General features: G+C 58.5%; 2 protein-coding genes and 1 long non-coding RNA gene across 3 annotated transcripts; 1 reads left to right on the plus strand and 2 right to left on the minus strand.

Moving 5' to 3' along the window:
• Positions 1-176: 176 nt before the first annotated feature.
• On the plus strand, positions 177-24,511 carry MERTK (MER proto-oncogene, tyrosine kinase). The gene is made up of 19 exons (XM_065682549.1): positions 177-309; positions 4,154-4,505; positions 4,783-4,883; positions 5,085-5,258; positions 7,378-7,464; positions 8,535-8,650; positions 11,662-11,845; positions 12,014-12,165; positions 16,211-16,364; positions 16,696-16,849; positions 18,533-18,618; positions 18,711-18,806; positions 19,745-19,825; positions 20,104-20,196; positions 20,293-20,411; positions 20,781-20,890; positions 21,094-21,253; positions 22,121-22,257; positions 23,995-24,511. Exons 1-19 carry the CDS (start codon positions 240-242, stop codon positions 24,446-24,448), a joined length of 2,880 nt encoding a protein of 959 aa, XP_065538621.1. The 5' UTR covers positions 177-239; the 3' UTR covers positions 24,449-24,511.
• Positions 14,113-15,556, minus strand: LOC136015912 (uncharacterized). The gene is made up of 2 exons (XR_010613408.1): positions 14,962-15,556; positions 14,113-14,372 (listed from the first exon to the last, which is right to left on the minus strand). It is a non-coding gene; the product is annotated as an uncharacterized LOC136015912 (long non-coding RNA).
• On the minus strand, positions 24,480-26,044 carry LOC136015973 (uncharacterized). The gene is made up of 3 exons (XM_065682624.1): positions 25,997-26,044; positions 24,907-25,837; positions 24,480-24,551 (listed from the first exon to the last, which is right to left on the minus strand). The coding sequence occupies exons 1-2, from the start codon at positions 26,042-26,044 to the stop codon at positions 24,923-24,925; spliced, it is 963 nt and encodes a 320-aa protein (XP_065538696.1). The 3' UTR covers positions 24,480-24,551; positions 24,907-24,922.
• Between the last annotated feature and the right edge of the window lie 6 nt (positions 26,045-26,050).

Here is a 26,050-nt window from a genome sequence, read left to right on the forward strand (position 1 = left end):
CCAGCCCGTCCCGATCCCTCCGCAGAGCCTCCTCCCCTCCCGCAGCTCAAGGGGACGAGTGCCCACCCCGTGCTCCCCGCTCCCGCTGTGGCTCCGGAGCTAGGCTGGAAGGTGGGGAGGGAGGGCTCTGCTCCCCGGGACGTGTAAGCACAGCCCCTCCGGGCACCTCCACCCCTCCCGCGGGGCGGGCCGGGGCGGAGCGGCGCTGGCGGAGCGGAGCGGGCCGGTGGCGGCGGGCGATGGGCGCCGGGCGGTGGGCGCTGCTCTGGGCGCTGCTGGCGGCCCTGCGCCCGCCCCGCACCGGGGCCGGTGAGTGCGGGGACCCGGGGGGGGGGGGTGGTCCTAGTTTGGGGGTCCCGGGCCGGGCACGGCGGGGCTGTTGGGCCAGCTTTAGCTGCTGGTGTCGCGTCGTTTCGCCCCGCCACCAGCCGGGGTGCTCCCCGTGCCCCCATCCTGCGGGTTGGGCAGCGCAGCGGGGACCCGCGGGGAAGCGCAGCAGCGGCTTTGCTGCGGGTCGCTGGCGGCTGAGCATCCCAGCCAGCCCCGCAGGGAGCGGGTCCCGCTGTGCCGGACGCAGCTCTGCGCCGAGCTGTGCCGCTGCCTGCGGGGACAGCGCCGCGCCACGCCAGCGGGTCTGCGCTCCGTCCCGTTAGCGAGCCGGCGCTGGGAGACGGCAGCGGGAAACGCAGCGGTTTGTGGCACAGGGATGCTCTGCAGGGTGCTGGCTGCTGGCTTTCAGCTCCCCGTGCTCCTTACCTGCCAAAACAAGTGCAAAGGGGTAAATGGAGGTTTGGGGTTTAAAGTGTGCTGTCAGCAGGGCTGACTGATGTTTGGGAGGTGGTGGGGATCTGTAGCCCACGCTCAGGGATGTTGAGATGGGGCTTGGAGTCGGTGTGTGTTTAACAGGGTTTAAAAGGGAAAGCAGGACCTGCTTGAGTGAGTCCACAGAGGAGGAGAGGAGGAGCCGCTTGAGAGGAGGCCACGGAGCTGCTGCGAGGGCTGGAGCAGCTCTGCCCTGGAGCCAGGCTGAGAGAGCTGGGCTGGGGCAGCCTGGAGAAGAGAAGGCTCCTGAAGGGGAGACCTGAGAGCAGCTCCAGTGCCTGAAGGGGCTGCAGGGAACCTGGAGAGGGGCTTGGGACAAGGGCCTGTAGGGACAGGCCAAGGGGAATGGCTTGAACCTGCCCGAGGGGAGACTGAGCTGAGCTCTGAGGCAGAAGCTCTTCCCTGTGAGGGTGCTGAGGCGCTGGCACAGGGTGCCCAGAGAAGCTGTGGCTGCCCCATCCCTGGCAGTGCTCAAGGCCAGGTTGGACACAGGGGCTTGGAGCAAGCTGCTCCAGTGGAAGGGGTCCCTGCCTGTGGCAGGGGTTGGGGCTGGAGGAGCTTTAAGGTCCCTTCAACACAAACCAGGCTGGGATTGTATGAATGTGAGCGTTTGCTTTGGGCAGTGAGGGGAACTCACTGTGCATTTAACTGGGAATCCTGGACAGGTTTGCACAAAAGGTGTTAGAACCCCTGGGAGTCTCTTTGGAAGTCAGCCCTGGGGGAATCCACTTCTCACGGCTCCCAAGGAATGGGGAGGCAGGAATCCCGCAGGCAGGGGCTCCTCATTCCTCCTGCCCTGTCCCTGCGGACATGCTCAACAGGAATCTGTTGCCAGCAGGTGAATTACTTCCGGCAGTGCGAAACCCAGGTCTAGGGATGAAGGGAGCTGCTTGGCAGACCTGGGTGTTTTCTAACACCCTCCTTACTGCCACTGCAGCAGCAGGACTTGTTGTTCCAGTCCTGATACGTGCAGCTCCCTGCTCTTTGTTTTTCATCCCCAGTAAGGTATCTCACCTCTAACAGCAAGCACCCTGCTCCTTGAAACACCCTTTTCCAGGCTATTGCCGATGGAGACAGGCACGTGGGAGCAGCCAGCCTGCACAGAGCGCCCTGGCTTTGCCAGTGCTTTGGTTTCCCTGTGGTTCCAGGTGTTTGGAGCGAGCAGCACTGGACTTGCAAGTGGGGTTGTTCCCATTCCAGCTCTTGCCTCGGGCCAAGCTGCGGTAGGCGAGGGGAGCTGCTCCTGTGTGGCAGGCACCACGGCTTTCAGCTCCTTGCTCCAGTGCAGGCTTTGGGAGCCGGCCTAAGGAAACGGCTCTGGACACAGGCAAAGGGTGTCCTGTGACATGGGGCAAATCCCTGTGAAGATGCCATGGAGACAGCCACATGCCAAGCAGCTGGGGATGGAAGGGGTACCCAAAGGCAGCATTGGATGTGAAGAATTCCTGTCATCACATGAGTCACAGAGGAAAGTATTTCATTCCCGGGCTAGCAAACACCACCTTCCACTTCATCAGGGTAGAAAAGGAGGCTGAGGTTCTCTTTGCCTTTAAACTTGAAGCAGTGTTGGGAAGCCGGGATCATCCTGGAGCAGGCAGAGTGCGTGCCAAGGGCAGGGACAGCCAGCACACATCCGTGTCCTCCCCAGCCAGGGGTCCATGCGAGGGGAACTGCTCCGGCTGGAGCTTCCAAAGGAGCACAACCACAACGGTTTGAGCTTGGATTGTGCCGGGCAGGAGTGGCTTTTCCTCTGGGAATGGCGAAGGAAAGGGAGGGGATTTGGGGGTCGCTCACTTGCTTGCCTGTGGCCCCCCTTTTTGGAGCTGTTTGAGAGCGGGTATCCCAATGGCAGTGAGCTCGGGTTTGCAGCAGTCACATGGCTGCTGTTTGTGTTGGGATGGTGAAGCTTAGGAAGCAGGTTGGAAAGGCTTAGGATCTGAAAGGGAAACCCATTGTTTTGTGTTGGAGCCAGGGGGAACCTTGAGCCTCCCTCCCCACCGGCAGCGCTCAGAAACCCTTCCCGCATTCCTGTCTAGAAGCAGCATTTCGGGAGGGTTAAAAATAGGGAGCAATTTAGCAAAGGAACATATCCAGCCTCAAAACGAGCTTGTGTTTCTTGGCTCCGGGCAGAGCACGCAGGCTCCTGCCCCATTACTCACAATAGTAGTGACGTAGCTTTAGAAACTTGGTGTTTGATGTTGGACTGAGACCTGCCTCAAAACAACCCGTGCTGAGCCCGGGTTAAAGAGGAAGGCTGTGCTTCTGCTGGGGGAGTACCTTTGAAACTGGGAATAATCGGGGGTGGTTTTGGAAGAGGCAAATGGATTGAGCTGCAATTCCTGCCTGGCACCGTGCCTGTGCTTGCTGAGAGCAGCAAGGGAGGTTTCCCACTCGGCTGGGCCTGTGAGTGCTTTGGGAAGCTCGGAAATGCCGTAGTAAAAGCTACTGGTGATATATTCCCTGGACCTCTTCAAGAAGACACAGCTTTGTTGGGGGGAATTGCTTTATATGGGGGGAATTGTTCTATATCGAGCCGCTCTTGGTTTTGTTTGTGGCTGGGGTGAGAAAACGCTGTTACAGGGCTGGGTGTGCTCTGTCCCCTATAAGTAGGGGCAGGAAGCCTTCAGGGAGCTGGTAAATAGCCTTCCCTTGGGAAAAATGTTTGGGAAAAGACCTCAGGAGAGCAATGCTAAAGAGCAGCCGGCCCCTTTGCACTGCCTGAAGGCTTTCCTCTAACCACTGCAACTGTTTGCCCTAGAAAAGCAGCTCCTTGGAGGCACTGAGCTTAGCAAAAGCACTTGTGGTGCCTCTGAGAGCATCTCCCTGCTCAGAGCAGCTCACCCTGTGCTGGGAAGGGAGCAGCACCACCGGCAACGAGCCTCGAATCAGCAAAATCCCTGCCTGGGACTGCCTCTGCTCCAGCTGAACGTGCTGGGGATGAGGCCCCAAAAGGGGTTCACTGGAGTAAAGTCCCAGATTCCTCCTGCCAGCGATCCTTCTGTGTTCCAGTCCTGGCGGTGTGATGCAGCAGGAAAAGCTCCTGCCTCTCCTCTGCCAAAAGAGAAGGAGCTGAGCACCTCCTTTACTCTGGGCTGCTCCTGTTTGGTTCAGAAAGGGGTTTTTTGGAGGTGCTGCTTGGACATAGTCTTGGGACAGCTCCTGCTCCATGTTTCCCCCCTGGGCTTCTTAGAGGACTCAGGGACTGGGAACTTCTGGAGCATCTGTAAATGAGCTGCCTTTAACTATGACTGGAAGTCAATGGGGCTTTGCAGGGGTTTGGAGGGGGACACTCGCTGCCTGCTGGTAGCAAACCCTAGGTCTTCTCTTGCAGATGATGCTGACCAAACTGCAGGTCTGAGGCCACTGCTGTCAGCAGAGCCCCACCACCCCAAGCGAAGCGTGACCACCGCTGGCCACTGGAGCCCGGAGCAGCCCCAGGAGCCCTCAGCCAGCTCCCTGGGACAGATCAGGTTTAACCCCACGGTGAGACACATCGTGATCAACGAGCACAAGGACGTCACCTTTAACTGCTCCATCAGAGTACCTCACCTGCTGCTCAGGCCAGATGCTCCGGGCATCTCCTTATGGAAGGATGGGAGGGAGCTGCATGTGCTGGACCGCATCGCCACCAGCCACTTTGAGATCTCTGATGAGGAGGAGGTGGCAATGACCTCCACCTTCAGGTAACCAGTGCCGTCCTTCCTGTGCAGGTGGGAAGCAGGAATGCCAGGAGCACTGGGTGAGACAACTACCAGGGGCATGGGACTGGGGGTTAGAATGGGCAGGCTCTCCCTAGCCTTCAAAGCCTGGTTTTGCAAGCCCAGCTTCTTCTAAGTGAGTGCTGTGAGGTGGTTGTCACTGATTGACACCCCCTGCCCAAGGTTTGCTGTGTCCTGCTGTGCGAGCTGTGTGTGGGACCAGGCTCCCCACCAGAGCTCTGCTCTCTGCTCTCTCTGGCAGCATCGTTGGCGCCCAGCGCTCGGATAACGGCTCCTACGTCTGCAAGCTCAACATCTCCGGCATGGAGGTGGTGTCGGATCCCATCTCGGTGCAGCTGGAAGGTGAGCTGCAGGAGGGGCAGCGGGGACATGCTGCAGCATTGCGCCCTGGCTGAGTGACAGCTCTGGGGACCATGAGCTGGGAGCTGTCCTCCAGAAAAGGGGAATCCTGGTTGGGAAAGGGCTTGTTTCACAGCCCCGGGCAGCACAGTTTGGGGTTGTTGCCGAACTCTCTGAATCTGTTGCTTCTCTGTGCCTGTGCAGGGCTCCCACACTTCATTCGTCAGCCTGAGAAGCTGAACGTCACCAGGAACAGCCCCTTCAACCTGACGTGCCAGGCCGTGGGCCCGCCGGAGCCTGTGGAGATCTACTGGTTTCGCAACAACATCCGAGTCAATGAGAAGCCCCACATCTCCCCATCAGTCCTCGTGGTGCCCGGTGAGCCATGGCCAGCTGGGACACCTCTGTGTGCCTACAGGGAAGGGCAGGGTGGGATCTTGTGCATCCCACAGCCCATCCCCTTGGCCTCGCACTCCGGTTGGCAGGGGCTGTGTTCCCCCGTGCTGTCACCAGGCCTTGCAGCCTGCACTGGTTTTGTGCTGCACGGTGCGTTGCTGAAGGCTGGCTGGAAAGCTCAGCATGGATAACTTGGCATAAAGTGTGGCGGTCACGCTGTGTACGGTGGGACACGGGGTCCAGCTTTGCAGAAGAGCTACCACAGAAGGACCAGTTTGCAGCGGGGAGTCCCAGCCTGGTCCTGCTCTGTCCTCAGCACTGGGAGCACAGCTCTGCCTAGCACTGTCTGTGCTGCTTGTCCAGCAGCCCTGGGCCCACTCTGCCTGGGATGAGCTGGTGGCAGGAACCCCCATCCGACCCCCTTTGGCTGCTACCAGGAATTTCTTCCTTGGAAGTGGCAGGACACTCAGGCTGCTCTTTCATAAGACAGAAGCAGATTTTTCTTCAGCCTCTGACCATTCCAATATACGCACTGCTGCTCTTACGAGCTGCTTTACTGGTGGTCCTCCCTTAATGCCTCTGGAAGACCTTGGGATGGCCCCTGCAGCGTGTGCCCATGCAGCCTGGTGGAGCACAGGGAGAAAAGTCCTTCATGTGGCAAAAACCCCATCACGGATTTGCTGTAGAGATTTCTGGATGTGCTCGTGAGGAGGAGGCCAGTGTCTCATTAGCAACCAGACTGTAACCGGCTCGTCCTGGCGGCCAAAGGCAGGCTTTAAAAGGCAGTGAAAGCCGGAAGAAGTGACTCATTCCTCTTGGATGTTCCTGCATCCGGCTGGCACAGGCTAAGTTGGGTCATTTGCAGAGTCCCCTCCTGGCCCAGGAGCTCTGTCAGTAAAAGCCACTGCTGCTGCTGTGAGCAAACACTTGCCGTGTCCAGCACACCGCTGTGCCCAAAGGGATAGCCCTGCATCCCCAGTGTGCCCAAGGGGGACAGCCCTGCACCTCTAACAAAGTCCTTTGCATGAGACAACAATCCTGAGCGCTGTTGCTGCGTGGGGTAACCTCCCACAGGCCATGCCACCACTCCAGGGGAAACAAGCAGCTCTGCACACCTGGGTATTCCCAGTGCCCCCCCAAACCCCGTTATCAGCTGGGAGATTTGAGCAATCTTGGAAGAGCATTAAGTCATCTGATCCAAGCTGTGCTGGTGGGACCTTCTGCTTTCTGCCTTTCCCTTTTTGCATGCACAGAGCAAGTGCTTATTCAGGAGTTGTGCAATGGGGCCACAGGAGCATCCAGTCCTGCCACGATGCCATGTGTGTGCCTGCAGTGGGGATGGTACTGAGCTGGTCCTGGGTCACCCCAGGCACTGCACAAGCACCACAGAGGGAAGAGATCAGTGGGAGATGAAAGGTCTTTTGTGTTGCTGGGTAAAAATGCAGCAGCAGTGCAAGAGAGGAAGCTGCAGGGGATGGCAGATGAATTGGTGTAACCAGCACCTGTGTGCTGGGCTGCACCCCCAGAGCGTGAGCAGCAGGGCAGGGAGGGGATCCTGCCCCTCTACTGTGCTCTGGGGAGACCCCCCCTGCAGCCCTGCTCCAGCTCTGGGGCAGCAGCACAAGAGGGACGTGGAGCTGCTGGAGCGAGGCCAGAGGAGGCCATGGAGCTGCTGCGAGGGCTGGAGCAGCTCTGCTCTGGAGCCAGGCTGAGAGAGCTGGGCTGGGGCAGCCTGGAGAAGAGAAGGCTCCTGAAGGGGAGACCTGAGAGCAGCTCCAGTGCCTGAAGGGGCTGCAGGGAACCTGGAGAGGGGCTTGGGACAAGGGCCTGGAGGGACAGGCCAAGGGGAATGGCTTGAACCTGCCCGAGGGGAGACTGAGCTGAGCTCTTAGGCAGAAGCTCTTCCCTGTGAGGGTGCTGAGGCGCTGGCACAGGGGGCCCAGAGAAGCTGTGGCTGCCCCATCCCTGGCAGTGCTCAAGGCCAGGTTGGACACAGGGGCTTGGAGCAAGCTGCTCCAGTGGAGCCCAAACCATTCCATGATTCTATGATTCTGTTATTTTTGTCAGGGTCAGTAAACAGCTCCATGTTTTCCCTCTGCAGGTCTCACTGAAGCAACACTGTTCAGCTGTGAGGCTCACAACAGGAAAGGACTGACTGCATCCAGCCCAGGGCTGGTCAACATCAAAGGTAAGCGACGTGATTCTTGCTTTACCAGAGCACGTGTGTCCAAGCAGGAGCTGTCCTGGACTCCGAGTCCCAAGCACCCATTCTACACAAGCTGAAGGAGATGCTTGTATGACTCCCATACTTATTTCCCCCCCATTCTAAATCTCTATTTAACATCAAGTGGGATGCACATAGTAGCATGGTCACCCAGTGTGGTTCCCTCATCCCAGTATCACCACTGTGGGAGGAAGCATCAAAGAGCACATTTGAAAGCAGAACTGTCAGCGCCAGAGCTGGTGTCGGAAGGGCTGTATCACTCTTTTCCTTCCTTCAGAACCAGGGTGTGCTCACAGTTTTCCATAGGAAATGGTGGAAATTCCTGACATTCTTGATGGAGGCCACTCTGGCAATGCGAGGAAGGTGTTCCCCAAAATATGTCATTGCTTCTAAGCAACCCCGAGTGCTGTTTCAGCTCATAAATATAGAACATGGGCAAAAGAGTCAAATAGTTCTCTGCTTCCCTGCCCAGTGGTGTTAGACGTCTGCAGCACACTGTTGGAGGGTGCTGCTGTGGCTGTAGTGAGGACTTGGAGCTCACACACAGTTGGTCTGCACCCCAGGAGGTGCCAGGGGGAAGCCAGATGTGCCATGGTTGTGCTCAAGCCTCCAGCTGACTGCTCTTGGCTCTTCTTGGCTGGGAGACCTGGAGGGTTCAGATGGAGAAGAGAAGGCTCAGGGGGGACCTGATGGCTCCCTACAAGTGCCTGCCAGGAGGATGGAGCCAGGAGGGGCTGGGCTCTGCTCCCAAGGAACAAGGGATGGGACAAGAGGAACCGGCCTCAAGCTGCCCCAGGGCAGGTTTAGATGGAGCTGAGGAACAATTCCTGCCCCAGAGGGTGCTCAGGCATTGGAACAGGCTGCCCAGGGCAGGGCTGCAGGCACCGGCCCTGCAAGGGTTCACAGCCCGTGGAGACGAGGCCTCAGTGCCATGGGGCAGGGGTGGCCTTGGCAGTGCTGGGAATGGTTGCACTGGATGAGCTTAAAGGGCTTTTCCAACCTGGCTGATTCCATGATTCTGTGATTCCCTGCAGGAATACCATCCGCACCCCTCCGCGTGGATGTCCTCAACAGAACAGGCCATGGTATCGTGATATCCTGGGTGCCAGGCTTTGATGCCTTCTCTGCCTTCAACAGCTGCAGAGTCAAGGTGAGCATCCAGAGCCCTCCTTGCCCCGCTTACACACAGGCCTTGGGGCAGGTGGAAATCAGTGTTTGGCATGAACCACATGGATCTGACCAGGCTTTTAGTTTGGACAAATTGAGTTGGGCTTCACCAGGTGCTTGGAAAGGGGAAGTTGGCACTGCTGTCCCATGGTGTCCTGTGGACTGGGCGACTGGGGAATTGTGGTGGCATGATGCTGAGGAGTCTAAGTAGTGCCCAGGCACTGGGACCTGGGGCAGCCGGAGCACCACTGGAATGGACAGGAGGGTTGGAAGGAGCTGCTGGACACCAGCTTGATGGTGTCTGCTCACAGAAAGTGGCTTTGCTCTGCCTGCTGTGAGGGAGGTAGTTGGTGGAATGGGTCTCATAAAGAGACTGATGCAGGGAGCATGAAGCAGGTTTTTGTCCTAGGAGCAGGGTGGTCGAGTGGGGTGAAACAAAAGGTGATGGGAACAGGCAAGCTGCCTGCCTGGAAGAGCCCATCTGGGCTCCTGCCTGTGAACTCTGCAGGAGTGAGCCAGGAGAATCTGTCCCCCTGGGCAAGACAGCCAGGTTGTCATGACTCTTCATGGAGAGATGCCCAGAACATCTCCAAGTAGCTCTTGTGAAGTCCTTGTAAGCCCTGAATTGCTGCAGGCACCTGCTTGTCCCTACTTTTACCTCCTGCTCAAACCATTCCCAAGCAAGCAACCTTCTAGCTGGAGCTGGAGCTGGAGCTTCTCTTGGCTCTCCACTCCTTGCAAGTACTGGGAAGGAGCTGAGCCTGTCCTCCGGACAAGCCAGGGAATGCCATCTGCCCTGCAAGCAGTTTCCACCTGCTCTGTTTGACATTGCTGCTTTCACAGTCCAAGCCCACTGCTTCCTCCCCTGGGGATGTGTGTTCTATACTGGCCAATCTACACTCCAGCTGAGATAGTGCCTGGAGAGAGGCCGTGTTTGAGGACAGGTAAAAGTGAAAGGAGTTACAGAGAGGAAAGGTACCAGAGCTAATATTAGCACCATGTCCGCTGCTGCCTTCCAGCTGGAGCTTGGGAAGCGGGGTGGAGAGCCAAGGAATTTCCTATGACTTAACGTTCACGGTCTGTCGTTAGGAAATAGCCTTTCCAAATGGAAAACAGGACAGAAGTTCTGGCAAAAACACAGCTGTGACTAAGCCTTTTTGCTGCTGTGCCCTTTGATAATCCCCTCGCTTGGGCAGCGTGGCCCACAGCCCGAGTAACTCGTTCCTGAGCTTGAAAGGGAGCTGGTGGTGCCACACGTGCAGTTCATAGAATGGTTTGAGTTGGAAAGGACCTTAAGATCATCCAGCCCCAACCCCTGCCACGGGCAGGGACCCCTTCCACCGGAGCAGCTTGCTCCAAGCCCCTGTGTCCAACCTGGCCCTGAGCACTGCCAGGGATGGGGCAGCCACAGCTTCTCTGGGCACCCTGTGCCAGCGCCTCAGCACCCTCACAGGGAAGAGCTTCTGCCTTATCTCCAACCTGAACTTCCCCTGTTTCAGTCTGAACCCATCACCCCTTGTCCTGTCACTGCAGTCCCTGATGCAGAGTCCCTCCCCAGCATCCCTATAGGCCCCCTTCAGACACTGGAAGCTGCTCTGAGGTCTCCACGCAGCTTCTCTTCTCCAGGCTGAGCAGCCCCAATGTTCTCAGCCTGGCTCTGTACCGGAGGTGCTGCAGCCCCTGAGCATCCTCGTGGCCTCCTCTGGACTTGCTCCAACAGCTCCATGTCCTCCTTATGCTGCGGGCACCAGAACTGCACCCAGTGCTGCAAGCGGGGTCTGACCAGAGCAGAGCAGAGGGGCAGGATCACCCCCTTTGACCTGCTGCTCACGCTGCTTTTGATGCATCCCAGCACACGGGGTTCTGGGCTCAAGTGCACCCTGAAGCTGGCTCATGTTCAGTTTCTCATCAACCAGCACCCCCAGGTCCTTCTCCTCAGGGCTGCTCTGGTGAAGTTTGCATAAAGCCTGAGTTTAAAACCCGCATGGATTTGATGCATTTTTCAGCTTCAGAAGGGCAGTTGAGGGGTGAGGAAGCTGAGCTGGGCTCGATGATAAGAACAGCCAGTCCCTGAGGTGCTTTCAGGAGCCTGTTCATTGATCTGCTCATTCAAAGCATCTAGTGATGGCTGGAGACTTTCTCAGCTTTAGGAGGCTGAAGGCCATTCTCTTTCCTTCTGGCTGCAAGAGTGTGCTGGTGTTGATGCTGAGACCATCCTGGAGGGGGATACTCGTGTTGCTTAAGCAGAAGAACAGGTCTCCTGCCACCCCAAGCCCATGCATTGAGGCTCTTAATGGGACTGTACAACTTTGTGCTTGTGGCTCATGCAGAAACACATCCTGTGGGTTGCCTTCCCAGTTAACTGTCTCATGTTGGTGTCTTCATTCTTGCTCTTCCCTCTTTCCTCCCGCTGGCAGGCCCCTCTCATGGTGCTTCCCATGGAATGAGAGGCTTTCTGAGGGCTGCAAGGGCTGTGTGGGCAGCTTTTAGAGAGAGCAGTTTCCCTTTGTGTGAAGAGACTTGGTTTTAGCGCATTGACCTCATCTGTGCTGGAGTCTGTGGAGGTCAGTGATTAGCCCTGCACCATCTGATGTGATAAGGCCTGTGGTCTGCTGCTGCGTGGCACAAAAAAGGGTTTTCTTGTGTCTGTTTGGGACTCTCTGCATGGTGACTTTCTGAGGTGCTTCCTTTGCTCCATGCCACAAGAAACAGCAAAACCTCCCTCTTCCTTTCGCAGTGATGGGATTTCACGTCTCTGCCATGTCCCCACTGCAGCTCTTTTTGCACCATGTCTGTTGGAGCCCTCACCCTAGGCCCTGTAAAAGGCCTGCCATCAGCTACAGAGACAAGGCGGCATTCAGGAGCAAGGCCCTGCTGGTGTTTGGAGGGGAAGCAGGCTCCGGATCCTGTTTACAGCTGTGGAATTCCTGCCAGCTCTCACCCTGCAGGTTGCTGCTGACTAATCCCTGTTTGTGGGCTGCTTTTTCAATTAAGGTGGAGGAAGCTGTTCCGCGAAGCAATGTCTCACTTGTGCTGCTCACCACCTCGGTGCCTCCCCACGTGTATCACATCCAGCAGCTGGAGCCCATGGCAGACTACAACATCAGTGTTTCCTGCAGGAATGAGGTCGGGTGGTCGGCATTCAGCCCACGGATAACCGGCAGCACTACCGAAGGAGGTAGGAAATGAGTAGTGGAGGTTGAGGAGGGATTTCAAGGAGGATGGTCAAGGCTGTAGGAAAACCCTGTGCTTTATGGCTGAGCTACAGCCCGCTTTCCATCAGCCTACCGTGTCCCTGCACCCATCCACCAGCTCCCCTCACCTTGTTTCCCTTTGATTCCTGCAGCTCCAACCACCCCACCGCTGAATGTCACAGTGTCATTCAATGAATCCAGCTCCTCCCTGGAGATCCGATGGGTGAAGCCATCCCTGGAGAGGATCCATGGGGAACTGCAGGGCTATCACATCTGGTACAGGTGGCAGAACTCCAAGGGGCTGGTAAGTCACCCCGGAAATGAGGAATGAAAAATCCCAGCAGGCATCAAGCAGGGATGTCCAGTTTGGCCCTGGTGCTTCCGTGTGTTCTTTCTGAGCTTATTTGTCTACTGTCTTGTGCTTCCATCTGGGCTTCTTTAACACAAGCGGCTTCAGTCGTGCATGTGTTTGTAACCCTGGTAATGCCCTAAGTGATGAATATTGTGAATAAGCAGCTCTGCATGAAGCAGACAAGAGGTTTATTCTCTAAACCAGAAGTGAGATGCTCTTCCTGGTGTTGACAGTCTTCGGTACAGCTTTTGGAGTGGCGTTTGAGGTTTGCCAGCATCTCTTGGCACTTTCAGCAATGGAGTCAATCACAAGGTGTTTGGGAGAGTTTGTTTCCTGGGGTTTGAGTTGTTCCTTATTCTGGTGGGATTAACAGAATCATAGAATGGTTTATGTTGAAGGGAGCTTAAAGCTCCTCCAGCCCCAACCCCTGCCACGGGCAGGGACCCCTTCCACTGGAGCAGCTTGCTCCAAGCCCCTGTGTCCAACCTGGCCTTGAGCACTGCCAGGGATGGGGCAGCCACAGCTCCTCTGGGCACCCTGTGCCAGCGCCTCAGCACAATTACTATTCCATGCACTAACTCATCTGCAAACCCATGGCACAGAGTTTCAAAGCTCAAGGAACATTTTGGGTATGGGGACCTCCCTGGGAGATTATGAAGTCCTCTGGCACATCCTTGCTTGCTTTTCCTAGGATTTGGGAAGTAGCCTTTAGGAATTTGCTAGGTTGAGGTTGGCTTGACCTCTTGGGCAGTCCCGGCTTATCCACTGCACAAAATTAGCTGAGATGAGCCCAGGACTCCACCAGTGGCTGGGAGCCTCTGGATAACTGCAGATGTATCCAGCTGTAGCCCCTGTGCTGTGGTTCCTTTGTCCCAGGCTGAAAGCACAGTGATGCAGTGAGGGCCTGAACCGGGTGTGGAACAAATGACTCACCCCTGGGTTTTGTAGGGTGCTGCATTTTCTGTTCTCCTTTTCTGCCTCTGAAAAGAGCATGTATACATCCAGAGTGGATCCAGGCAGGGAACAGTGCTGTGGTCTTGTGACCAGCATGGAATAAAAATTGCTGACATATTTGTCTTCTCTGGAGCAGAAAGCACAAAAAAGGACTTGCCCTTTAAGCCCTGGGAGAGTGACTCTGTTGTTGTTGTTGGGTTTTATACATTGCCCCAGTCACAGAATCAGAGCATCATGGAATGGTTTGGGTTGAAGGGACCTTAAAGCTCCTCCAGCCCCAACCCCTGCCACGGGCAGGGACCCCTTCCACTGGAGCAGCTTGCTCCAAGCCCCTGTGTCCAACCTGGCCTTGAGCACTGCCAGGGATGGGGCAGCCATCAGTCAGATGCTTACAGGCTGGAGCTTCTGCCTGCCTTCCTGCTCAAGGAATGTTCTCATTAACGTTGGCTTTCCGGAGGCTCCAAAACCCCTCTGCTGGGGGGTAACTTCAGGTGGGAGGTACCTGTGGGAGAGACCTGGGCTCTCTGCAGGCAGAAGGAAGCAGTTGTGGCTGTTGCTGACTTGTTTTGGCAGCTCCAGGTTTTATGGGAGGCAGAGATGTGGGTCAGAGGCACCCGAGGGCAGGGCTGGTTGTGAGGGCTGGCAGGGCTAAGAGCTGGAGCCTGTGCCATAAGCTCTGTGCACAGCACCATGTGTTCTCCCACCCAAGGGTCTCCTGCACTGATGAACAGGCAGCCGGAAGCACAGGAGCAGCGGGTTTGCTGTCAAGGGGAGCTCTGATGTCTCAGGAATAAAGTCTTTGACTTTAGGCCTGGACAGGCTAAATATGAAATGGCCCAAAATAACCAGTTTAAGAACCGAGCATGATGAAGACAGGGTTTCTGCATTTCTGTGTCAGCAGGGCCATCTGCAGGCCTCTTCTTGTGCACACCAGCTCCAAAACTGTTTTCAAAGCTTCCAAAAAGTTGGTTTATTTTCCTCTGAAACCAGCAGCTCTTGTTTGAGCCAAGGCTGGAGAGTTGGGACGTGAAGGAATTCCTCAACCACCACAAGACTCATAACAAACATGGAGCTTGGCAGCTGTGTCCTGCAGGAAGGGACGTCTGCTCTGCTCTCCGCAGTCTGTGTGATAGCAGCTGGGCTCTGTCCTCAGATGACACAACAGGGCTGCCTGTGATGTGAATGGATCCTGGTCCAGTTTTAGGCTGGTGGGAGGGAAAGGATCTCATAGAATCAGCCAGGTTGGAAAAGCCCTTCAAGATCATCAAACCCAACTGCTCCCAGCACTGCCAAGGCCACCCCTGCCCCATGGCACTGAGGCCTCCTCTCCACAGGCTGTGAGCACTTGCAGGGCCGGTGCCTGCAGCCCTGCCCTGGGCAGCCTGTTCCAATGCCTGAGCACCCTCTGGGGCAGGAATTGTTCCTCAGCTCCATCTAAACCTGCCCTGGGGCAGCTTGAGGCCGGTTCCTCTTGTCCCATCCCTTGTTCCTTGGGAGCAGAGCCCAGCCCCTCCTGGCTCCATCCTCCTGGCAGGCACTTGTAGGGAGCCATCAGGTCCCCCTGAGCCTTCCCTTCTCCACCTGAACCCCCCAGGTCCCTCAGCCGTTCCCCATCACCGCTGTGCTCCAGGCCCTGCCCCAGCTCCATTCCCTTCTCTGGCCCCGCTCCAGCCCCTCAATGCCTCTCTTGGAGTGAGGGGCCCAGAGCTGAGCACAGGATTCCAGGTTTCCTCTGAAGGATGCTGCGAACATGAAGCAGAAGAAGAGCAGGAGAGGGGAGGCTGCAGCAGGTACCAGCTCACGTTGCTGCCCCATGGTGCAGACACACTGCCGGGCCTGGAGCATGTCACATCCGTCTCTGTAGCTTTTGTCTGACCACGAGCAGAAGCTGTTTCCCTCCGAGCAGCTCTGATTCCCTCCTCCTTGCCCACTGATCCCCCTTGGCTGCTCCTTTTGCTCAGGCTGTGGTGTTCAGCCAGGGTAAGGAGCTGGGCTGTGCTGGCCACAGCAGCCTGCCAGATGTTTTGGACACCACTGTGCAGCTGTTTTGCAGCTGGAGGCCTGTGGAGAGCAGCAGCATCAGCACTTTGTTGGTTGAAGAAGGCCAGGAAACAACAGGGAATTTGCAGGAAAAGGCTCACCTGTGTTTTTAGCAAGGAAAAAGGTCTGTGCCACGGGGCACGCTGCCTCCTGCTGTGGTACCAGGCAAGGAAGCACACCCTTGTCACTGGGAATACTGTTAGCTTGACACAAAAACTACCGTCAGGAAATATCCGCCCTAAGATTAAGTAGCTGTGGCCGGGCACTGGATCAGTCAAACCAGGGGTGCTGGAGCTGAAAGCATAGAATTGTAGAATTCCAGCCTGGTTTGTGCTGGTGGGGACCTTAAAGATCCTCCAGCTCCAACCCCTGCCATGGGCAAGGACACCTCGCACTAGACCGTGTCACCCAAGGCCCCATTCAACCTGGCCTTGAGCGCGGCCAGGGATGGGGCAGCCACAGCTTCTCTGGGCACCCTGTGCCAGCGCCTCAGCACCCTCACAGGGAACAGCTTCTGCCTTAGATGTAATTTAAACCTCCCCTGTTCCAGTCTGAACCCATCACCCCCTGTCCTGTCACTGCAGTCCCTGATGAAGAGTCCCTCCCCAGCATCCTTGTACCCCCCTTCAGACACTGGAAGCTGCTCTGAGGTCTCCACGCAGCTCCTCTCCTCCAGGCTCCGTGTTACAGCAGTGCATGAAGTGCTTTTCCCCTTCCTTGTGAGATCACTTTCCTGCCTCTTTTCTAGCCCCGGCTGCTGGCCCTGCTGCTGCTGCCAAGCAAAGAGCAGCAGTGGCACAAGGTCTGGATGGGAAACGCTGCTCAGCCCCTTTCAGATCCCATCCGGCTCAGGCAGAGCTATTCTTCTCCAGAAATAGCTTGGTGTTGCGTTTCCTCTGGGCTCACGGCAGCGAAGGAAGGCAGAAGCTGGACACGGGGACTATGTTCCGTGCATCTCCAGGTCTCCCTCTCCCTGCTCAGGCTCTTCCCCTGCTCTCTCCAGCAGAACGGCTCCGCTGAAGCCCAGCACAACGCCAGCAGCATTATCCTGCCCGTGGTGGCCACCAATGCCACCTGCTCCGTCCGGGTGGCTGCTGTCACCAAAGGAGGAGTGGGACCCTTCAGCAGCCCTGTGCAGGTCTTCATCCCTGGCAGCGGTAAGGAGACCCCCGTCCCTGCCTGTGTGGTGTGGGAGCAGGGCATGGTGATGGGGAGTGATGCAGGACGTGCTTTCCTTGCCTGGCCAATGCAGTTGGTACCCCTCCATCCTCCTTCAGATGCTTTCCGTGTCACCCAGCCAAGAACCTGGGACCCTCAGCATGCTCTGGTAGCCAGGAGAGACTCGCTCTCCACATCCAACCTTGGTCCTTGTGCCCTCTTCTCCCATGTAACCTGTTGGGCTTTACTGGGTTTCACCGCTGGGAAATCCTCCCCCGGTCCCTGCGTGCTGCAGGCTGACCCAGCTCCGTTAATGGGATATTTCCTTAGGATTAATAACCACAGCCCCCTCTTCGACTCCAGCCTCCGGGAATGCCGACTCCTTTATCATAGCCCTGGGCTTTATCTGCGGGACAGTCGCCGTCGGGGTCATCCTCTGCTTGTCCGTGGTCATCCAGAAGAGATGTGTGGAGACCAAATACGGGTAAGCCAAAGGGAACACAGCTTCCGAGGTGCCTGAGCTGGGCAGGTTGGAGACGTAGGGCACAAGGAGGCAGGGTGGGTGGCTCAGGGACAAGGTTCCTGTCTCTGGTGCTGCTGCTGCTGCCACAAATGGCATTTGTAATGCCTGTGGTGAGGGACTCAGTGTCTTTTGGTACTTCCCCTGCCCTGCTTAGCCCAGCAGTTCACCTTTCACTCACTATTCCTGTCTAAAGGGAAGTGAACTTGTGCAACTTGGCATGGGAAGGGTGGCCTCAGCGTCCTGACACAGAGGTGAGGGACAGGGACGTGCCATATCCTGTGGCCTGTGCCCCACAGGAACCCCTCCTGCCTCCTCACACGCCGTGGTCTGGTGGCCAAGCGTGGCACCAGCCCTGCCAGGCACAGGGACTGCTGCTGGGGCACATAAGGGCTGTTTGGACAGTGGGACAAAGGGCTGGTTTCTGCTGCAGCCAGCCGGTGCTGCTCACTGCTGTGGGGTTTGTTAAACACTTGTGGTGCTGGCAGCTCGGCTTGTAAGTGCCATCACTTGGGTGTCTGCTGCCAAAGTGGAGCTGTGATAGAGTTAACGCCTTTGGAAGAGCATCCCTTCAGTAAGGAGAGTTTATTGAGCTGGAATCCCACCTGTGCTCATCTCCCATGGCATCGCCCCATCCCAGTTTGGAAACTGGTAGTGTCTAACAATCCCTTTCCTGCTTGGTGTAGCATTTGTTGCTCTTTTACTTGAGATGCTGCCTCCCTGGGAGCTCTTCAGCATCCACTGTGGTTTAGTTCCTGGAGCTGGGTGTCCGCTCAGCCCCACACCACAGCATCTCCCAGCAGAGTGCCCATCCATCACCACTGTTCTGGGGCCATGGTGTGAAGCTCCCTTTGGGTTTTGCTGGCGGATGGGGTTGCAGATGCTAACAGAGAGCACTGACAGGCGGGAGCTGTGCGCTGAGCAGGAGAAGAGGTCACTTCAGGAGGTTGCAGATGTGGGCACCTGTTCCTACTGGTACAGGCTGCTCTCTGAGTAGGAAGTGAGTGTCCCATTTCCTCCCCAAACCCCCCCTGTGACTCACTCCTCGACAGATCAGCCTTGTTTATCAAGTGCCTGTTTTCCTCGGGCACTGTAAGCAATGGCACTGGTCCAGGAAGAGGGCAATGAAAGAGATGAGAACAGCTCTGAGGACTCAGGGGTGCTGGCTGGGGAGAGGTTGCTGCAGCCTCCCAGTGCCTAAAGGGGCTGCAGGGAACCTGGAGAGGGGCTTGGGACAAGGGCCTGTAGGGCCAGGCCAAGGGGAATGGCTTGAACCTGCCCGAGGGGAGGCTGAGCTGAGCTCTTAGGCAGAAGCTCTTCCCTGGGAGGGTGCTGAGGCGCTGGCACAGGGTGCCCAGAGAAGCTGTGGCTGCCCCATCCCTGGCAGTGCTCAAGGCCAGGTTGGACACAGGGGCTTGGAGCAAGCTGCTCCAGTGGAAGGGGTCCCTGCCCGTGGCAGGGGTTGGGGCTGGAGGAGCTTTAAGGTCCCTTCAACCCAAACCATTCCATGATTCTACAAATACACATTTCCTCCTTTGATACCAGTGCCCTGGTAGTGCTGCGGTTGCCCGTGCCCGCAGCAGAGGTTCCTTCCCTGAGTTGAAGCAGCCGCACGTGGCCCATCGGGGTCTGTTTCTGTCCCACCAGGAATGCTTTCAGCAGGAACAACTCGATGCTGGTAGTGAGCTACACAGCCAAGAAGTCCTACTGCCGCAGAGCCGTCGAGCTTACGCGTGAGTGTGGCTTTCCTGTCCCTCTGCAAGAAGCCTGGTGGGGACGGCCGGCAGCTGGAGGTGAGCTGAGCTCCTGTTCCCCTCTCCCGCAGTGGGCAGCCTGGGTGTCAGCAGCGAGCTCCAGCAGAAGCTCCAGGATGTTGTCGTGGACAGAAACGCCCTCAGCCTGGGGAAGGTGCTGGGAGAGGGTGAGTGCTGGGGCTGGACATATGGGGCAGGGGCTGCCACTGGGACCTCCATCAGCTGCAGGCCTGGGGGATGTGGGGAGAGCGTAGGTCAAGATGACCAAGTTCCAGGACCCCTGGGTTCACGTCCTTCTGCCACTGGTCAATGAGAAACTGAACATGAGCCGGCTGCAGTGTGCGCTCACAGCCCAGAAACCAACCGGATCCTGGGCTGCATCCAAAGGAGCGTGACCAGCAGGGCGAAGGAGGTGATCCTGCCCCTCTGCTCTGCTCTTGTGAGACCTCACCTGGAGCATTGTGTGCAGTTCTGGTGTCCTCAACATAAAAAGGACATGGAACTGCTGGAACAAGTCCAGAGGAGGCCACGAGGATGATCAGGGACTGGAGCACCTCCCGTATGAAGACAGGCTGAGGAAGTTGGGGCTGTTCAGCCTGGAGAAGAGAAGCTGCGTGGAGACCTCAGAGCAGCCTTCCAGTACCTGAAGGGGGCCTATAGGGATGCTGGGGAGGGACTCTTCATCAGGGACTGCAGTGACAGGACAAGGGGTAACGGGTTCAAACTGAAACAGGGGAAGTTTAGATTGGATCTAAGGAGGAAATTCTTTCCTGTTAGGGTGGTGAGGCACTGGAATGGGTTGCCCAGGGAGGTTGTGAGTGCTCCATCCCTGTCAGTGTTCAAGGCCAGGTTGGATGAAGCCTTGGGTGGGATGGTTTAGTGTGAGGTGTCCCTGCCCATGGCAGGGGGTTGGAACTGGATGATCTTGAGGTCCTTTCCAACCCTGACTGTTCTGTGATTCTATGGTGGGACACAAGTGTCCCATGTACCCTTTGGGGATGAGGTCTCCATCTGGGAGCATTTTGGGTCCTCAGGAGCACAGTGGTGTCCTGCAAGGCAGTGCTTTGGGCTCTGGGTAAAGCGCTGGCTTCTTTCCCACGTGCAGGGGAGTTCGGGTCAGTGATGGAGGGACGTCTCAGCCAGCCTGAAGGCACGCCGCTGAAGGTGGCTGTGAAGACCATGAAGTGTAAGTCATCACCCTGGCCTCACAGAACTTGATGCTGTCCGCCCCAGTGGGGGCTGGTGTTCTGATGCCCATCTCAGGTGCTCTCTCTGCATCCTGGCACCATCCTGTGGTGGGGATGGTGGCCTCTTTGCCATATCAGACAGCCAAGGATGAGACATCCTGGTGGTCCCTTCCCCTGACCCACGCAGGAGCTGTGCTGTGAAGGGAGATGGCAGCAATGATTTTGGGTGTTAAACCTCCTGGAGTTTTAAACCTCTTCCTTCTTCTCTTCTTCCCAGTGGATAACTTCTCCCAAAGGGAGATAGAAGAGTTCCTCAGCGAAGCAGCGTGCATGAAGGACTTTGACCATCCCAATGTCATCAAGCTCCTAGGTATGGCCCTTCCATCTGGGATTTGGGATGAAGAGCTGGACCGGGCTGTGCGGTGCCTTTCGCCATGGACCTGTGCAACCTGTCTGTGTTTTGCAGGCGTGTGCATCGAGCTGAGCTCCCAGCAGGTCCCCAGGCCCATGGTGATTCTGCCCTTCATGAAGTACGGTGACCTGCACAGCTTCCTGCTGCGCTCCAGGCTGGAGATGGCCCCCCAGGTGAGGAGCGCAGGGAGCAGAGGGCCTGTGGGGGGCAAAGTGGGACAAATCTGCCTTTGCTCCTGAGAACAGAAGAGGCCTTGGCTGTAGCCCTGCTTCCTGCCGTGTCAGGTGGAAGTGGTGGGATCCAGCCCCGCAAAATCCCATGGGATTCTCACCTTCCCTCCTCCAGGCTGAACAGGCCAGCTCCTTGTGGGCCGTCTCCTCCAGCCCTGTGTTGATGGCCTTGCTCCAACTTGTCCTTCCCCTGCTGAGGAGCCCCAAATGGGGCACAGCCTCCAGACGTGGTCTCACCAATGCCAAATGAAGGGAAGCACAGTTTCTCTTGCGCTGCTGTGTTCTTGCTAATGCAGCACTTCCCCTTCCCAGTTTGTGCCCCTGCAGACGCTGGTGAAGTTCATGGTGGACATTGCCCTGGGGATGGAGTACCTGAGCAGCCGGCACTTTCTCCACAGGGATTTGGCAGCTCGGAACTGCATGTGAGTGTGTTCCCCTCTGCTTTGTCCTGGGTAGGTAAGCACCAGTGGAAGCCCTGCGGGTGCACAGCACAAGGTGGCTTCTTGCAGTAGAACCTCCCTCGGGCTTGAGAGATGTAGGAAAAGAGCTCAGGCTCTGGGTTCTGCTGTTTGGAGCCTGGCACATCAAACTGCCCTGTCCTCTCATCCCTGTTTCCACGTGGCAGGCTGCGGGATGACATGACAGTGTGTGTGGCGGACTTTGGGTTGTCCAAGAAGATCTACAGCGGTGACTACTATCGCCAGGGCCGGATAGCCAAGATGCCGGTGAAGTGGATCGCCATCGAGTCCCTGGCTGACCGCGTCTACACCACCAAGAGCGATGTGGTAGGGCCATGGGATGGGCAGCCAGAGCTGGGGACTGAGCCCTGGCTGGAGCTGTCCACCCTCCCTGCAGCTTGTAAAGACACAGAATCAATGGGGTTGGGAAAGCTTTTGAGCTCACCCAGTCCAACCGTTCCCAGCACTGCCCAGGCCACCCCTGCCCCATGGCACTGAGGCCTCGGGTCCCCCCTGAGCCTTCTCTTCTCCATCTGAACCCCCCAGGTCCCTCAGCCGTTCCCCATCACCGCTGTGCTCCAGGCCCTGCACCAGCTCCGTTCCCTTCTCTGGCCCCGCTCCAGCCCCTCAATGTCTCTCTCGCAGTGAGGGGCCCAGAGCTGAACCCAGGATCCGAGGTGCGGCCTCACCAGTGCCCAGCACAGGGGCACAGTCCCTGCCCTGGCCCTGCAGCCGCACTGGTGCTGATCCAGGCCAGGATGCTGGGGGCTTCCCGGCTGCCTGGGCACAGGCTGCTCACGTTCAGCTCCATCACTCAGCATCCCCAGCTCCTGCTCATGAGCAGTTTCCAGCCACTCTTCCCCAAGCCTGGCGCGTTGCAGGGGGTTGTCGTGCCCATGTGCAGGATGCTTACTGTTGTACCTTGGCAGCACAAAGCAGAGGAGGGGGAAGCTGTTGGTTACAGCACACACTGACCTTTCCCTGCCTCCTGGAACAGGTTTCCTGAGTGGGCCGCTCGCCTTTTCTGTGCCATTGCCTCTCAGTGCCCATGCTGGGGAGGGCAGCGCTGGAGTGACAACCCCCAGCATTGTGCTCCGGCCCCGTGGACGCTGGGCACTGACCTTTCGCCATGAAAGGATTCATTCACCCCTCCTGGAAGCGTCCTCTCAGTGTGTTCTCCCTTTGTCCTGGCAGTGGGCATTCGGCGTCACCATGTGGGAGATCGCGACGCGGGGCAAGACGCCCTACCCAGGGGTGCAGAACCACGAGATCTACGAGTACCTCCTGCATGGGCAGCGCCTCAAGAAGCCCGAGGACTGCTTGGATGAGCTGTGAGTCCGGTCACCCCCTTGGCTGGCTGTAGCACACCCCTGCAGGGGACCTGCGCATCGCTGGGCCTCAGCCGAGGTGGCCGCTCTGGGTGCTGTTGGCAGCCCTCGGTTGCTGTTGTCCTTTCCTTAAGCACACGGCAGCTGTGCTGTGGTTGTGTGGCTTGGCACTGAACGGGGCTAAAAGCTCGCAACGGCGCATCACAGAGCAGAGCAAACTGTGCCAGCATCCCAGTGCCGCAAGCCTGCCTCTGCAAGTGGAGTAAGATGGGTTTGCACCGGGGAGGGAGTCGCATTCCGCCTCCCCCCGCTCCAGTTCTCCCAAAGCCCTCAGAAATAACTGTTACTGAAGCCTGCATTTCAAATCAAATGGCAAGGATTTATCCTTTTCTTTGTGGGCTGCACAGGCAGGATGCTCACAAGAACACCCAGGGGTGGGCTCTTGGAGGACAGGTGGCCATGATGATGGCGTGGGTCACCTTGAAACTCAGAGGTATCACAGAAACCAAACCTTCGAACCCCTTAATGTTTGCATGAAACTCCCCATTTCTGATGGCCCAAAGGAAAGGCAGGTCCCAGAGCAGGGAAGGGAGGAAAAAGCCTCTTCGCTCCGGGCAAAGGAGGGCACAGAAATCCCAACACACAGGGCTCGGGAACGGGATGTGCTTGCAGTGGAAGCGTCACCGCGCTGGTGCTGCGGGATGGGAGCACTGCCCTCTGCAGCTGGTGCGGAGGAAGCAGACTCTTTAAGATCATCTTGGCCAGGACTTGGCTCTTCCCTGACCCACAGCCGTGCCTCTGGTTACTCGGGCCCGTCAGTGCCTAAAACCTCGGAACCGGGCTTTTCTGAGCAGCTCACAAAGGGGCTTCTCCCAGGTTTCCTTCCTGAGTTGTTCGTTAGGGCCGGTACAGCCGGAGGGGTTTCATCCCCCCGTGGCTCTGAGCTGCAAACACAAATGGCTCAACTGGCAAAGGTGCTGGGGGTTGCACAGCGCTCCTAAAAGGCCGCTCTCCAATGCCTGTCCCTAAAGGAAGCCACGGAGAAACCTTGTGCCCGGCTCTGGGAGCTCCCAGCTTGGGATGGGGCAGCCCCAGCTTCTCTGAGCACCCTGTGCCAGCGCCTCAGCACCCTCACAGGGAAGAGCTTCTGCCTAAGAGCTCAGCTCAGTCTCCCCTCGGGCAGGTTCAAGCCATCCCCCTTGGCCTGGCCCTACAGGCCCTTGTCCCAAGCCCCTCTCCAGGTTCCCTGCAGCCCCTTCAGGCACTGGAGCTGCTCTCAGGTCTCCCCTTCAGGAGCCTTCTCTTCTCCAGGCTGCCCCAGCCCAGCTCTCTCAGCCTGGCTCCAGAGCAGAGCTGCTCCAGCCCTCGCAGCAGCTCCATGGCCTCCTCTGGCCTCGCTCCAGCAGCTCCACGTCCCTCTTGTGCTGCTGCCCCAGAGCTGGAGCAGGGCTGCAGGGGGGGTCTCCCCAGGGCACAGCAGAGGGGCAGGATCCCCTCCCTGCCCTGCTGCTCACGCTCTGTGGGTGCAGCCCAGCACACGGGGGGGTTCTGGGCTCAAGCTCACTGAAGCCGGGTCATGGGGAGCTTCCATCACCCAGCACCCCAAGTCCTTCTCTTTACCGCAGAGCAGCTCAGGACTTGCCCACTTTGGAGGGAAGCCGGGAATTAGCCCCGTACATCCCCTACCCCTGCCCCTGGCAGCATCCCCCCGGGTAACCGCGCTCCTCTCCCCATTCCCAGCTATGACATCATGTCAGCGTGCTGGAGAGCCGACCCCGCCGCCCGCCCCACATTCCCGCAGCTGAAGACCCACCTGGAGAAGCTGCTGGAAAACCTGGCGGCCGCGCGGGGACCCGGGGACGTCATCTACATCAACACCAGCCTGCCCGAGGAGAGCCCGGATTCCACCCAGGACTCGGGCTTCCCCCAAGCGGACTCTGACCTGGAGGCCGGGGACGTGTCGGAGCCCGGCTCCCCCGGCGCGGAGGCAGCGCTGGTGGCTGTGGATGTGCATGAGCAGCACCAGGAGCCCTGGGGGACCAGGTACGTCCTGGAGGAGCCGCTCGCTGGCCCCGGGGAGGAGGCCTATGTCCCGCTGCTGCCCGGGGGGCCGGGCTCGGCGTGGGCACAGGCCAGCACCCTGCCCGCCGGCAGCAGCCAGGGCTGCGGGGAGGACTCTGAGGTGCTGCTGTGAAGGGAGCGGGGTGAGGATGGGATGCAGGGTGTATGTGAATAAACGAGTCTGTTTTATAGATCACCTCCTGCATGGGTTTCATGGAGGAGTCCGGGCCGGGGGACTGCAATTAGAACCACAGAATCCCAGCCTGGTTTGTGTTGTAAGGGAGCTTAAAGCTCACCCAGCTCCAACCCCTGCCCCGGGCAGGGACCCCTTCCACTGGAGCAGCTTGCTCCAAGCCCCTGCGTCCAACCTGGCCTTGAGCACTGCCAGGGATGGGGCAGCCACAGCTTCTCTGGGCACCCTGTGCCAGCGCCTCAGCACCCTCACAGGGCAGAGCTTCTGCCTAAGAGCTCAGCTCAGTCTGCCCTGTTTCAGTTTGACCCCATCACCCCTTGTCCGGTCCCTGCAGGCCCTGACGAGGAGGTGAGGGCAGTAAGTGCTGTGGCTGTTTGTGTGTAGTGGGGCTCTGGTACCTGAGCTCCCCACGGCTCACAGGGAAGAGGCAGCCCCTGACCCGTCCGCAGTGGGGCCGGAGGGTGCTGAGGGGTAGGAGCACGCGGTGGGCACAGATGAGCTGCCCTGAGCCGCCCTGCGGGGATGGAAGCCGTTGGTGCTCTTGCAGCGATGGGAAGGAGGAGCCTGCCGGGGGCACGGAGCCACCCTGCGCGGCCCGGCCCTTCCCCGCTGCCCCTTCCCCTCGCTGGGGGACGTTTCGGCTCCTCCGGTAGCAGGGGCCGCTCGGCAGCACCCGGCTCCGCGCCGTGCCCAGCAGGTGGAGCCGGGACCCCGCGCTCGGGCCGGGGCCGCTGCCGCTGGGAGCCGGGATGCGAACGGGTGCAGGGGCTGGAAACGGGGGTGCAGCGGCTGGAAATGGGGGTGCAGGGGCTGGAAACGGGGGTGCAGGGGCTGGAAATGGGGGGGCAGGGGCTGGAAACGGGGGTGCAGGGGCTGGAAATGGGGGGGCAGGGGCTGGAAACGGGGGTGCAGGGGCTGGAAACGGGGGTGCAGGGGCTGGAAGTGGGGGGGCAGGGGCTGGAAACGGGGGTGCAGCGGCTGGAAGTGGGGGTGCAGGGGCTGGAAACGGGGGTGCAGGGGCTGGAAATGGGGGTGCAGGGGCTGGAAGTGGGGGGGCAGGGGCTGGAAACGGGGGTGCAGGGGCTGGAAATGGGGGTGCAGGGGCTGGAAACGGGGGTGCAGCGGCTGGAAGTGGGGGTGCAGGGGCTGGAAACGGGGGTGCAGCGGCTGGAAACGGGGGTGCAGGGGCTGGCGAAGAGTGTGAGGCGCTGGGGAACGGGGTGCCGGGCTGGGAAAGGGGTGCAGGGGCTGGGAAGGAGGCGTCGAATTGGAGGTGGGGGGTGCAGGCGCTGGGGGTTGGGATGCCTGGCTGGGGAAGGGGTGCAGGGACTAAGGGGGGGGGGGGTGCAGCTCCTGGAAATGGGGGTGTCGAGTTGGACATAGGGATGCAGGAGCTGGGAATGGGGCTGCAGGGGCTCGGGGAGGACGCTGGGCTGGGAGGGGCTGCAGGGGACGAGGAGAGCGGAGCTGGGCTAGGAACGGGGGTACGGGGGGGTGCAGGGGGGTGCGGGCGCTGGGAAGGGGGTCCCGGCCCATGCGGAG

The sequence above is a fragment of the Lathamus discolor genome, chromosome 5, assembly GCF_037157495.1.
Source record: "Lathamus discolor isolate bLatDis1 chromosome 5, bLatDis1.hap1, whole genome shotgun sequence".
Lineage (NCBI taxonomy): Eukaryota > Metazoa > Chordata > Aves > Psittaciformes > Psittacidae > Lathamus > Lathamus discolor.